This window comes from Sinocyclocheilus anshuiensis, unplaced genomic scaffold (genome assembly GCF_001515605.1).
Source record: "Sinocyclocheilus anshuiensis isolate Anshui unplaced genomic scaffold, SAMN03320099.WGS_v1.1 scaffold86, whole genome shotgun sequence".
Lineage (NCBI taxonomy): Eukaryota > Metazoa > Chordata > Actinopteri > Cypriniformes > Cyprinidae > Sinocyclocheilus > Sinocyclocheilus anshuiensis.
In genome coordinates this window covers 1,544,295-1,557,815 of record NW_015547662.1, presented here as the reverse complement: position 1 = coordinate 1,557,815, position 13,521 = coordinate 1,544,295, and the positions used below count along the sequence as shown (strand labels likewise).

Sequence of the window (13,521 nt, the reverse complement as noted above, 5' to 3'; positions counted from 1 at the left end):
ACACATTTCATTACACCAAATACACAAAATAATGTTCTTTTTAGCAACATCATATGACCCCTTTAACACTGCAGATCACTGATTGGTCAGAGAGAATCGTCACTACCAGCGTCACTGGATTTGCGACACAAGTCACGAATCATGGTAGTAGAGGCGGCGCAACTAGTCTATAATCCCACCCACTTTGAAGCAGTACTAACTAGAGATGCACCGATTGCAATTTTCTTGGCCGATTACGATTTCCGATTTTTTGGAAGTGTGACCTGCCGCTACCGATTTCTAACCTTAATAAATGTGTCATCTTTCACATCAAATTCTTACTTTGTTTCAATTAATTCAGTTAGAATAATAAGAAACTGTAGAGTTGTTACCATTCAAATTAAATTAGTATTAACAAACTCTATCTTTCCACTGCTGAGGAAACAGAAGCTGCATCTGAAGTGGCATTAGATGCATTTACACAGACAGTTTGATGAAGCTGAGGTGCCATAAATGCATTTACACTGCAAAATTTCAAATGCATAAATAATTTTATAAGATTAATGTTATAAATATTTTTTTGAACATACAAATAAATGTTGAAAAAATGCAATGATACTTTTAAATATGACTAAACCACCAGTAGGTGGCGGCAAATGTCTGTTTTAATGAGTGAGTCATTTATTCATTCATTCAACCGATTCATTCAAACGGCTGATTCATTCAGAAACGAGGCAAGTGACTGTCCTCATGAATGGGCCACTGAATCATTGACTCACTCGATTTGTTCAAAAACATTGATTCATTCAGTAACGAAACACCACTGTGTGTTGCTCGGAGACACACAACAGTCCTGCTGTGGCTTTGATCAGAACTATTTTCGTCAGCGAAATTGAGCAAAAAGTGTCAATATTTTGTCTAAAATCTAAGTCACTTCATTTTAACTTCTTGTTTATTGAAATACTATTGTATAAAATCAGTGTCACATTGCAATCGTGTTGATATTGATATTCGGGGAAACATGGCCGTATAATGTTGCTTACCTAAATCATATTTTGTAAATATCTTTTTTCTACTGCAGTATGCATCTATAAATTTCTGTGAGTTACTTTGTGTGTGCTGTCTCTCTCACACACTCACTCAGGCTGTGCAAGCCTCATCTGGCAGGACATAAATACATTATCGTTTACACTGAATGCAATTAAAATTAGAATCATTCTCACGTGAAACGACATGTTTACACGTGACTGTGAGTGTGCGCGTGGCTGTGACGTCATTGCTGGCACCGCTGGCAATAAAAGGATCGGCTGGCCAGTCAATCAGTTCATCTCTAGTACTAACTGCAGTGGAAAAGCAAGCGAGCCGAGCCATACCACGCAGTGAAAAAGTGAAGCGAGTCGAGCCGTACAGAGCTGTACCACACAGTGGAAAAGTGCCATAAAGCTCTCTTTTCCTTGTGAGGCTTTTGGTTGCTTTATCCTCAGATGAACTCTAAGACCAAGGACACTTACTTTCCTGAACACATTATTAGACTATCAGCGACCAGCAGCAGATAATTAGCCAGTGAGCATCTAAGAATGGTATCGTCTCTAACTAAAGGATAAAAATAAAATAAAAGGGCAGCATCTACCAAGAAGAACCTGTTGAGCTGCATACGCTTCAAATATCATCATCACACAGTACCATGGAAATGAGTCAGCATCAAATTTCTTCCTGCAGTCTGCTATATCGCACCAAAGTACATTTTAAAATGACATATAATCAGCTGTAGTACATACAAGTCAATGCTGTGTTGCATTAATGTCACAATTAGCCATTAATTCATACAAAAAATGAGCCAATTCTATAAGACTAAACCAATGACATTCAATGACAAACTAGAAAAACAGGTAAAACAAGCTAAATAAATAAATATAAAACAAATCTCCCATCTGTTTAAAGGAACAGAAGCACCTCTAGATTGCACCTTACATGCCCATTACATCCTGATCAATGTTCAGTTCAGGCATCAAGAGCCAACCCTCTACATTGCGAGTAAATCACTCGCATATCTGTACCATTTTACAAACATTATATATGTTTGTAAAATGGCATAACTTATATATATATATATATATATATAGTATAGTATAGTATTTCAGTTTGGCGAGTAAACAAAAAAATGTACTAGCTAATGGCAATTCAATTGCCAAGGTGTCCGTAGAGGGTTGAGAGCAGAGGAGGGGCCTTTGTGAGTACTCACAGTGGCACTGGAGGCTTCGGAGCGCAGCTCCAGGTTCAGAGATGTGCTCTCGGCCACTGAGCCTGAACCCACTGCAGAGTCCACCGTGGCACCTTCATCATCATCCTCATTTTCCCTCGCCTGTGAAGCGCAGGGAGGAGGGGCAGGGCTCAGAACAGACCCAATTTAGAAGGGGCAGACACTTGCTAATACTGCTACATTTGGGTATTTATACAGAGAAGTAAACCAAACAAAGGCAACCGCTCAATACAAAGGGCCTGGAAAATATGCATTTTATATTGAGCTTTACATTAAAAAAAACATATGCACAGCTACTGCAAGTGAGGTCACACTGAAGAACAAAAACAAGCTGAGGGGAAGAAAGATGACATGCCCTAGATTTGGGCTCTACATTTATCAAGCCTATGCCACTAGGAACAAAGTCTAACACTGCATATATGTGGAATGATTCAGGTTATTAACAGACTGCTGATCAGTTTTGTGCAATCTGACAATCGATCTGGAATTAATTAATCACAATGAATCTCAGTCTTTTGTAGTTAACATGTTAATGCATGATTTTAAAGGAGAGAACATTATAATAAAATGTGCAATTATTGTTTTCAACAATTTTGTGTGGATGGCACTCAACATACATATGTACATATATAAAGACACCAGGCAAATTTCAGCAGCAATGCACTGTACTTGTTTGACTTGCCCTATTCTCTTCCTCACAACAATCAATCCAACGTCTTTTCTTCTTTCATGTTATATCAAATGACAAAAATCAATATCAAACTAAATATGCTTCTGCTTCTGATTTTTTCTTCTGCTAAATACTTATATACAAATGCAGTTTTAAAACAGCAGATTCAGTATTTTTTCAGAATGCAAACACTGAACTAGGGCTGTGTATCACCAGCAAAGTCACGATATGATACGTATCACGATACAGAGGCCACGATACGATACGGGACTGCACTGAATTTCACCTCAGCAGAGTTTAGTAAAACAGCTGTTTATTAAACACTGCATACTATAGTGCCATTTATAACTATTGGCAGAGCAGGCAGTTGACCTCTGCATTATGAAGGGCCTCCATAACTGTACCACAGTACAATATAGGTAATGGCTAGGGTTGGGAACCGAGAACCGGTTCTGAATAAGATTCTTATTCAGAACCGGTTCCATTTTTTTAAAAGAACCGGAACCGTAAGCAATTTATAAGTTTCGATTCTGAAAACAGTTCTGGTGCGACGCGTGTCCAAGTGCTGTGAGCAGCCTTGCGCCGGCGTTTCCCGTAAAGGATGTCACAAACCAAATAACAGAAACGCCGCCCTTCCTCTTTAATTACTGAGCACATCGTTTCCCATGACGCGCACCCCACAGACGCGCCGCATCGCGTCTTTAACTGCCGAACACATCGTTTTCCACGACTGTATGCGCATCGCGTCTTTGATAACTGTGCACGTTGTTTTGTCTGACTGTACACGTACCACGTGCAGCTCCTGCCGCCAATAAATTACATTATATTTGTCCCATATGTCATTAATATACATACTGACTTCAACTTGGACCACTAAACAAATAGACTGCTATTGTTATGCAAGTATGAGGGTTAGATTATTTCATGTACAGGTCATTTCAAGAGTGATAAACAAAGTGATGGAAAATATTTATTTTCATGCATTTTAAATGTTTAAAAATGTGGAAACCACTCATTGCATCACACCATCTCCTGACTGCATTATTATTTGTAAAATAGGGGCTTTATGGCGTGTGTGAATACATGGTTATACGTATAAAAGTTAATATTTCATTAATTTAGGGAAATGAACAAGTGCTTGGCCCTCAAGGGACTATTTGGCCAACCAGCTTATTCCTGCTTGAAAAGCAAAATGTTATTGATAGTGTAAAAAACAAACTTTGAAGCACATGTGATTGATGGACTAGCATTACTCAACATTACTTACTACCTTACAGCAACACTACATTCAATGAAGGTAAAATAGTGAAGAAAAAATAATAATAGTTAATTTAAATGGAACCGGAATCGGGAATCGTTAGGCAAAACTGGAACCGGAATCGGAACCGGAAATTTTTTTACGATACCCAACCCTAGTAATGGCATATGTTTCATGTTTACATTGGGCACTACCCACCAATATTCTGATTGTTTGCATCTTGTTTTTAAGCCCATAAATAATAATGTACTCGTTCTAATAAATTTTTATTGTAATGTACATTCTAATATATTAAAATTATTTTAACATTGCTGGTAGGTTATCATTGCACAAATCAACACACTCTCTACGTTTAAAAAATAAAAATTAGAAGAGTTCTAAACTAATGCACTGTATTCACTGTAGCTCACGCACACACGTTTAGTCACACAGATCATGCTGCGCGCGCACAGACATTCTTTTTAGCACTCAGACAAACTTTTTAGCGCTGCCCCGCAATTTTATCAACTTAAATAGCTTAATCGCCGAAGAGCTACATTATCTTTCTCAACAAGGAGCTGGTAACATAATCGTTTCTAAAGCAATTAAATCCACAGCTTCACTGTCGCGGCAAAGCGGTGGCAATTCATACATACACAGTCTCTCTCTCTCTCTCATAAATGAACACTTGATAAATTACACTTTTCTGAGAATAGAATATTGAAGTGGAGATCGCTAAACTGCAAGTTTACCAGTGTTTTCAGAAAGCAAGCGTGTTTATCCACAGTGGAGAGAGAGAGCACCTACAAAGGGTTGCCAGGTTGACAAAAATAAGTAACACACTTAGCAGATATTTCCGTATTGTGCAAGTGTGAAGCTCTGTTTCGGGGATTACATCTCTTTATATCAGGCAACCCAGTAGTGTTCCTCTGTGGCCAGATTAAACCTTGTTGTAGCCTATATATTATGTTCTATTCATTATTTTTTAGAAACCTCGCACTTTTCTACTCCATTTTAAACGGTGTTCTTGTATTCAAATTATGCGCGGTCCACTGCTGCACACGTGCCACAATATCGATACAGAGACAGCTGTATCGATACTCGTATCGTCAAACCTCTGTGACGATACATCGTCGTATCGATATATCGAACACAGCACTACACTGAACTATGTAAACCTGCAATTTTCCCCAATTTTCCCCACACTTGGACTTAATCTTGTTTCTGCAGCTAATTTGCTGTTGCAGTGCTCTGATGGCCTTCTTATTTATTTGTGGACAAATTAAGGTGATTCACTCATGATTGATATTTCATACTTGTTGAGTTTAAATGACCTCTTTTTTTAGAATACCACAAATAAAACACCTCTACCTGACAGAATTCACTGAAATAGATGTCTTCAGAAATCACACCTGTCTCTGTGACAACATCATAAAAATAATATGCCATTAAATATAGTCAAAAGCATTAACTTTGACAGCCCTATTATGGATATTTAGGCAGCAGACACTAGTCCTTGAACAGTTTTGCAGGTTAGCAGATCAGGCTTATCATTCACAAATAAAGTTTACACCTTAAAAAGCAAAGATATTACATTAGAACTATTTGAAGTTTAAGATAATTTGCATGACAATTTCTTAAGTATGTTAGATGTATAATTACAATACCATCAGCCACTGAAAAACTGACAGAAAACTGACATTATATTCGTCTGAACAATTCATACAGCCTAAAAAAAGTCATGGTGTATAAATGTCATAAAAAGTGCATATAAAACACAGTAACAACAAAAAAGGTCTAAAGACCTGTGAGAGAAATACTGACCAGCATCTTCTGAAGAAAACGCAAGTAAGACTTCTCCTGTTCTTTCAGGTGAGTGATGAGGAGAGAGAGACGTTCCACATTTGCAGGCACATCGTTCTTTTCCACCAGGTCGTCTCTCATGGATGTGGCCTTCCCAATGTATTCACGAATTTGCACCAGTTTACTGACCACCTGAATGGAGAAATAAGCTGAGTAAGTGAACAGAGGTGCTCAAGCAGAGAAAGAAATAAAATGAACAAATAAAGACAAGCAGACTGAGAAATAGATGGAAAAGATAGAAAGAAGTGCACAGAGAAACAGAGAAAAGCAGAGAAAGAGACCAAGGAAGAGCTCTTACACGGACAGTGGCATATTTTTAAACTGGCCTAAATTCTGAGCGCTCACTGACACATCTGTGCTCCAGTTTTTGCTCAGCAACAACAGGGGTGAATGTTCTAATGAACGCAGCGAAGTTGTGCCATCTACTTTTATTATTAAAAAAGCAGATCATTCTAAAGCCTTTTACAAACAGTCTCCTTGCTATTCTGAATAGGCAGTGTTATAATAGTTGGTGTTAATAATACTTGAAGCTTGATGGTTTCAGACTAATGAGGGATAAAACACTTTTAGAGGTTTAAAAAAACAAACAAATCAAATCTAGAATGTTAACGGCGCATCAAAATAGCCAGACTAAAATCATTCTCAATAATAGAAAGCAATTTTGGAACAAATGAGAAATCGCAAAAAAAACATTTTTTCTGCTGGTGCGACTAAATTTTTTTAAGCGATTGCACTGGTGCGACCACCGCATTGTGAAACATCAAACCGCAAACAAAAGCATAGCGAAACCGAGCTACTCGTTTGAAATGCGCAGCACAGACCGTTTATCAGGATAAGTTTGGTCCGAGCTCAGAACAGGTTTACTCGGGAACCAGTGTTGATCTCGCGACACTGTTACAGCACTGCAAAATTCAGTGAGAAGCGTTTGAATTTGCCTCAGAATGAGCAAGGCGGCTTCGAAATCTAATGAGACATTCAAATTCTGCACAGAATTCTCTGTTATAAACGGGTCATACAGTGCTGATGTACTTCAGAAAACCAGAAGTAGTAATGCTAACTATAACCATGGTGTTGTGTCAGAAATAGTCAAATGTTATTACATTATTAATTTCAGGGTTTGTACAACCTTTTTCAGTAGGGAAAATCAAGCACTTTTCATTGACTTTTAAGCTTTTCACACAACTATTTCCAGCACTTTAAAGCTCTAAAAATTACCCAATTTAAATGTTATTTTTAATGGGATGACCAAAATATAATTTGTAGTAAACAAACACTTATGTAAAATAAAAAAATACATCAAATTACCACTATAAGCAGTAGATGGCAGCAGAGGAGCACTTATTGGCTTATTAGTCATTCATTTCTTTTTGCTTTATATTTTGAAATGATAAAATCAGTATTATAGAATATCAAATTTTTTCAATGTTTTGCACTTTTTTGTGTATGAAGTAAGAAAAGTCACAAAGTGTATAACCAGTAGACGGCAGCAGAGGAGCACTTATTGGCTTAATAGTCATTAATTTCTACTTTTTCTCTATATTTTGAAATTATAAAATCACTACTATAATATTTCAAATCATCAAGAAATCAGATTTTGTCAGAATTTTACACTTTTTTTTGTGTATGAAGTAAGAAAAGTCACAAAGTGCCTTGAAAAACAAACTTTTCTTCAATTTGCGACTGAATCGCACATAAAGAGTGTTCTTTTTATAATCATTGAAGTTGTCGGTCAGTTCCCTATAATAATATTATAAAAGAATAATTGTACATTTAATAAGAGTAGAAAATATTTTCTATATAAAAATTTGATTTTGCACGCTACTGTTGTTAATAAAAGTAAATTTTGCATGCTTCCCAACTCAAGCTCAGTGCTTTACTGTCAATTGCATATTACCAAGAAATATTATTAGAAACTGCACTTATTAATGCAAAACAATAGTAATTTTTGTCAGCATTCAGCAATTACGCATTTATATAATTTAAACAAATCTTTGAATGACTAATGAACATCTAATTTCAAAAACCTTGCAAACTTAGTCGAATCCAGCTGTGAGATCTTATGAAGTGTGCATTTTTATCCTGCATGATCGCGTGTACTCTGCATGACAGTCGGTCCGTGCGAATTGAATACCGACAGGAGGAGAGTTCGGCTTCATTGAGACGTGCGATCGACAAACTTTAAACTCGTGATTTCAAATTATGCTGCGCTTAATGCTTTTGCCCAATGTCATATTCATGTCATTTTCACTGTGTGCTGTATGTAAAATGAGTGTTACCTTGGCTTAATTTGAAAAAAATATGATTCCTAATGCACACAAACTTCCCAGAATACGGAGTGCCCTGTTGTTTAAAGTGTTTACTTCCTTTTTAATTACATTTTTATTAACTATTTGTTTATTTGTGAAAAATACATTGTCATTTAACCCTCTGGGGTCCGAGGGTGTTTTGGGGCTGCAAAAATTTCCGCCGGCGGAACTGTCGACCCCAGGAGGTTAAAGTATAAGCATGTTTATTTTACACATTTATTTTTTAATCCATTTTCAAATTATTTCAAATTTCTTAAATATTAAATAAAATAAATAAAATTATATCGGCTTTATATCGGCCATCAGCCACTCTGCTTTCCAAGATATCGGCATCGGCTGTCAAAAAACCAATATCGGTCGACCACTAGTCTGGAGTCCTGCAAATGCACATGTACACACCTAGACACATAATAAAGACATTAAACTCTTGATTACCTGACTGCTGTCAATGCCAAGCTCTGCTTTTCCATCCTCTGATGTGAACTGATGGCCACTGTCCAGACTAAAAGGCTCTTTAACCGCATCAGGAACTGGGGCAAACAACTCTTTCCCAGGACTCTGTTTCTTGGGTTCCTTGCCCCCAGGTGTGGAAGAGGTGGTTGCAGTGGGCTCTTTGCTTTTGTTAGTGTTGAGGTGAATTGGCAGGAAGTTGAAAGGTTTCTTGGCCTCAGTAGACAGCTGTCTCTGATTGTTGGCTGCAGTGACGCGGCCTTGAGAATCACTGCCAATACTTCTCTGTTGGGATGAAAAGTGATATTTTGGTTTACCAAAGGATGACTCTGACATTTACATTTCCTTTTAAAGCTGGCCTGAATTTGACAGTGATCTATTTGATAGTGACTATTTGAGTGTAAAGGACTCGCTTCTAAGGATTTGCTTCAGAACTATTTCCTAAATCCATGCACTTTCTGTCTTGAAACAGTAACAAGCTTAGATCTTCAGTCAGATCGAACAAGTCAAACCAAGCGTGTTATAAACCTAATACTGGTTATAAAGCCCCACTCACCTCATCCAGATCGGTGAAGTTTATGACCTGCCGGAGTCTATCAAGCTCAGCCTGGTCGGGCACAGACATTTGAGTGCTGTACTTCACATGAGGGAAGGAATGGGGTGTACGTGCCCTCCGTCGTCCTGCTCTAGGAGTGGACTCTGGAGAAATGTCATTGGTTAGCCGGCTCTCTGACATAGCAGATAACTTCTCCCTGTTCTTCTCAGAGGAGCGGTTGGCCTTCTTCTGCTGCACTCCCCAATCCTGAGAGAATGGCAAATCAACATTTACAAACCATAAATGATAGCACAGTTTAATGAGGTTTTGCTAAAGCTTTATTGATCAATCAACTAAGCATGAGCTGCACAACAGCTCTCAAATATAGCGTGCATACCAGGGCTCCAGACTGCGACTAAAACGGTCGCATTTGCGACCAAAAATATTAATTTGCGGGTTAAGTTTCTGCTGAGGTCACCAATGGCGACTATATTTACATGATAGGACTTAAAAATTTGCATGTAATGCCTTTTTTCCTGATTGTTTTGCGATCGGATCATTTGCTGTGTTCACGTATTAAACTGAGACAATGCGCATCAAAGTTTTAGTTGAAAAAAAGAGTTTCAAACAGTCCTCATCTCTGCCGCACAGCTGCGCTGACGCACACCTGATAAACACAGCTCTGTTGTACAGCGCGAGAGAGATCGACATGACGGAGACGTGGAAGTAAAAGTGCACAAAAGCAGAGTCTATTTCGTGCACAACTTGAACAACCTACAACAGGTAAAGCTGTCAGCTGTGTGGATATTGGCAATATCTTTAACAATTCTCGTTTATAATCATTACTAATATGGCTTCTTCTTATCAAGATCTTAGTCTATATGTTGTGTTCTGTTAATGCATGAACTTCATATTATTTGAAGCACACTTGCCATCCATTAATCGCAAAAAGTGTTGTTACTTTTTAATAAACAAAGTATCAGCTTTAAAATTATGTCAAATTCATAACGAAATTCAAACAATACATACAGTTTTGGCGCTCTTTAATGCGGCAGGTGCCATCGCTTTACCGTAGGCCTGGGCGATAAAATGGTATCGATATTTATCGACGGTACACCTTCTTCGATATCAATAGAAAATTTTTTCGATATAGTGCACGATATAAGCACGTACTATGAGTGACGCAGACAGCACACACAAACACTTTTTAGCAACATCATATGACCCCTTTAACCAAGATTATGCTGCAAGATTTTTTCTCAACTACATTTAAGTCCCCAGTTCCTGCAATTTTGCAAATTTACAGTTTATTCCCATTAATTCCCGTTAATTCCCATATATTCCAATTTATTCCCATGGAAAGTTTTCAGTCTTGAAAATTCCCGGAATTTTGCAACCCTACTTGTGAAGATCATCTTGATGAACTAAACGTGTAAACATCACAACCTTTTATTGATCACCATGCATAATTTCTGCAATAATCCAAAAGCCAAAGGAACAATCCTACTGGCTTTTTGTTAAGAGAATAAGGGTGATGCTAACTTCCGGGTTGGCCTACAAACAAACGTCATTCCTGCAGCATGCTATTGTTCCCGTTACATTGGAGTATCAGTGCAATTGATTCATACCATATTGTTGAGTCGGTCATCTAAGCTTCCGTTGGAGATGGTCCGGTTGTGCAGCTCCTGCTCATCTGTGCCGTCTTCAAATGGCGTTCCACCTGTCGCCATCATGAACTATCAGAACCTGCAGAAAACAACCAAATAAGCACTTACACAGACCTTTACCTAAAGAAATGCACAACCCTAATCCACCTTCGCTGAAAACTCATATACACCGCAGGGTTTGCGAATATATGCTCTCGAAATGTAATCTGTGTGACCCCAAAATATATTTGGAAGCATTTGTGCGAGTGCACATAATTGTTGTGGTGCAACCTGTCTTCATTTCTCTGCTAAACGTTCGCGAATTACTACACGGTATGTGCCTGCTGTGAGCCGATACAGTGACCACTCCACCATTCTATCCGAAGTTTCATAACCAATTAAGCTTCATCTTTACATTCTTAACTTTAATGCGTATTTTAGATTGGTTATATTAGCCGTCAATCACTTCGCTGCACTCCGTTGTCACGTAACAGGGAGCTAACTCAGAACCGAACGGTTTTTTGTTTTATTTCAGCCAATCTCTGTTCTGGACTTGCACAAACTGCATTGAAATCATTTTCCAAAATGTCATCTGTGTGGAAATATTACGAAGTCTGTAGAGACGTTGAAGAAGGACGCAAATAAAAGAAAATACTGTAGCAGGCAGAACAAGCTCACTGATCACTATGCGCGAAATATAGAAAGAAAATCCTAAATATTGAATTGGTAGTGGGGGTTAAAATTAATGTATTTCTGAGGGTAACTGACTGTCTTGACTGAGAAAAGTTTAAATGACATTTTCTTCTCATCTTGCCTCTGTATATTGCTTATATAAAGAAGTAAGTGCAGCACTGCTTTGCTTACAGCGGTAACCAAGGAAACACTACTGCTGCTGTTCCATAAGCGCCACCTGCTGTCAAAGAGTTAGGGCGTGTTCACACTTGGCATCTTTTTTGACAAGAAAAAGTTGACGAGCGCTTTTTTAGTAAAATAAAAAGCTGGCAGCATTTTGTTTATAAATAGCAGCCGAGGGCGTCTTTTGTTGCTATAACAACAGCTGCAACAGTAGCCTAGCGCTATATGCTGCAGAAATGTCGAGAAAGAGTAAAAAGTTGGCTCTTGCGTTGCCTTTTGAAGTTAACGGGGAGGTGAATGTCAGTTCACAACGATGTTTGTGGGAGCACGACATTATACGGGGAAGGAAACAGTATGGTGCTTACAACAATTTAGTCCAGGAGCTCCGGTTGAATGATGCAGTTTGTGGCATATTTTAGACTAAGTTAGATACAGTTTTGTGCTCACATCATACAACTCCTTGTGCTCCGAAACTAGTACGAACTAATCTACCGGCTATCTTTTCCATTTTTCTTGTTGTTTTTGTTGTTATGGAAACGACTTGCCACTCGCTTGTCATTGGTCAGCTGTCAAAAAGGTGCTTGACGTAGGGTGTTTTTTTTCAGAAAAGTTTAACTTTTTTCAACTTGAAAAGACGCTCTGAGCTGCAGAAAAAGACGCCGGCGGTGGCATTTTAAAAAGCGCTCAGGACTTTTTTGAAAACACGGTTTACTCCATAGGATTATAATGTAAAACAGATGCTGGCAGCTTCAAAAAAGATGCCAAGTGTGAACATAGCCTTAATCTGCATTTTCATTCAGACCGTCTGCTGTTTTTGTTTCATGAATTTGTTTTATGTAGCATAATTTCACAAAGTTAAAGTCAGACCTGTTTTTGATTCAGATTTTGAAATAATACATTCTAATTTGCATCTGAAACTGCTCATGTATGCAGCATCTTTGTTTCGATCATGATTAAAATGCTATGGTTGTTTCTAATTTTAAATGGCTACAGATACAGACTATAATAGACCAAATAAATGTCTTGTTCATTTAAATTTTTATTGTCTCTCGCTTTAAAAAAATAAATAAAATAGGTCTAAATATTTTTTAAATCAGCTATCAGAATCAGCTTACTCGCTTCTAAAACATTAGCAATCGGAATTGGCCATGTAAGATCGATGCATCACTAACCAGTAGGGCTGTGAATCTTTGGGTAGTCAGCGAATCGATTCGATTCATGATTCATAGGTTTTCGATTCGATTCAAGAATGATTTTTGCAAATTCAGACCGATTCAATTCGATTCGACTCACAGTTAAATTCGATTCGATTCGATTAACGATTCGATTCTGCATTATTTAAGTGCATTCACAGGATTATTTAAATGCTTCCCCTAAATTATTTAAATGCTTAGTCAGGGGGTAAATTACACAGCAGCTTTTATGGTTAGAGAACCATAGGTTATAGAAAAAAAACACTTTTGTCCATTGTTGGATGCTAGTTTAATGATGCTATGGCATGACATGGCATATGTAGAAATTTATGCCATATGTAGAAATGCCAAGATTTTAAAAGAGCTTTAAAAGTATTACGTATAGGCTAACATTTTGTCACACTAGGAGCATAGCCATCATTTCAGAAGTGACAGAAATGTCAAATACAATAATTTTATGTATTTATGTTTTATTATGATTTTTTTTTTTTTTTACAAGGAATTATTTTCTTATCTCTTACTTTGAA

The 13,521-nt window shown here is 37.7% G+C and overlaps 1 protein-coding gene across 1 annotated transcript in view; it reads right to left on the bottom strand.

The window, feature by feature from the left end:
* Positions 1-13,521, bottom strand: part of LOC107702267 (pericentriolar material 1 protein-like) — a 52,383-nt gene that overhangs the window by 35,443 nt on the left and 3,419 nt on the right. The window contains exons 2-6 of the mRNA XM_016504525.1: positions 10,929-11,046; positions 9,322-9,567; positions 8,751-9,050; positions 5,971-6,141; positions 2,222-2,341 (exon numbers count right to left, since the gene is read on the bottom strand). Of these exons, the coding sequence (XP_016360011.1) occupies positions 2,222-2,341; positions 5,971-6,141; positions 8,751-9,050; positions 9,322-9,567; positions 10,929-11,033 (942 nt within the window). The 5' untranslated portion in view covers positions 11,034-11,046. The remainder of the gene's footprint in view (positions 1-2,221; positions 2,342-5,970; positions 6,142-8,750; positions 9,051-9,321; positions 9,568-10,928; positions 11,047-13,521) is intronic.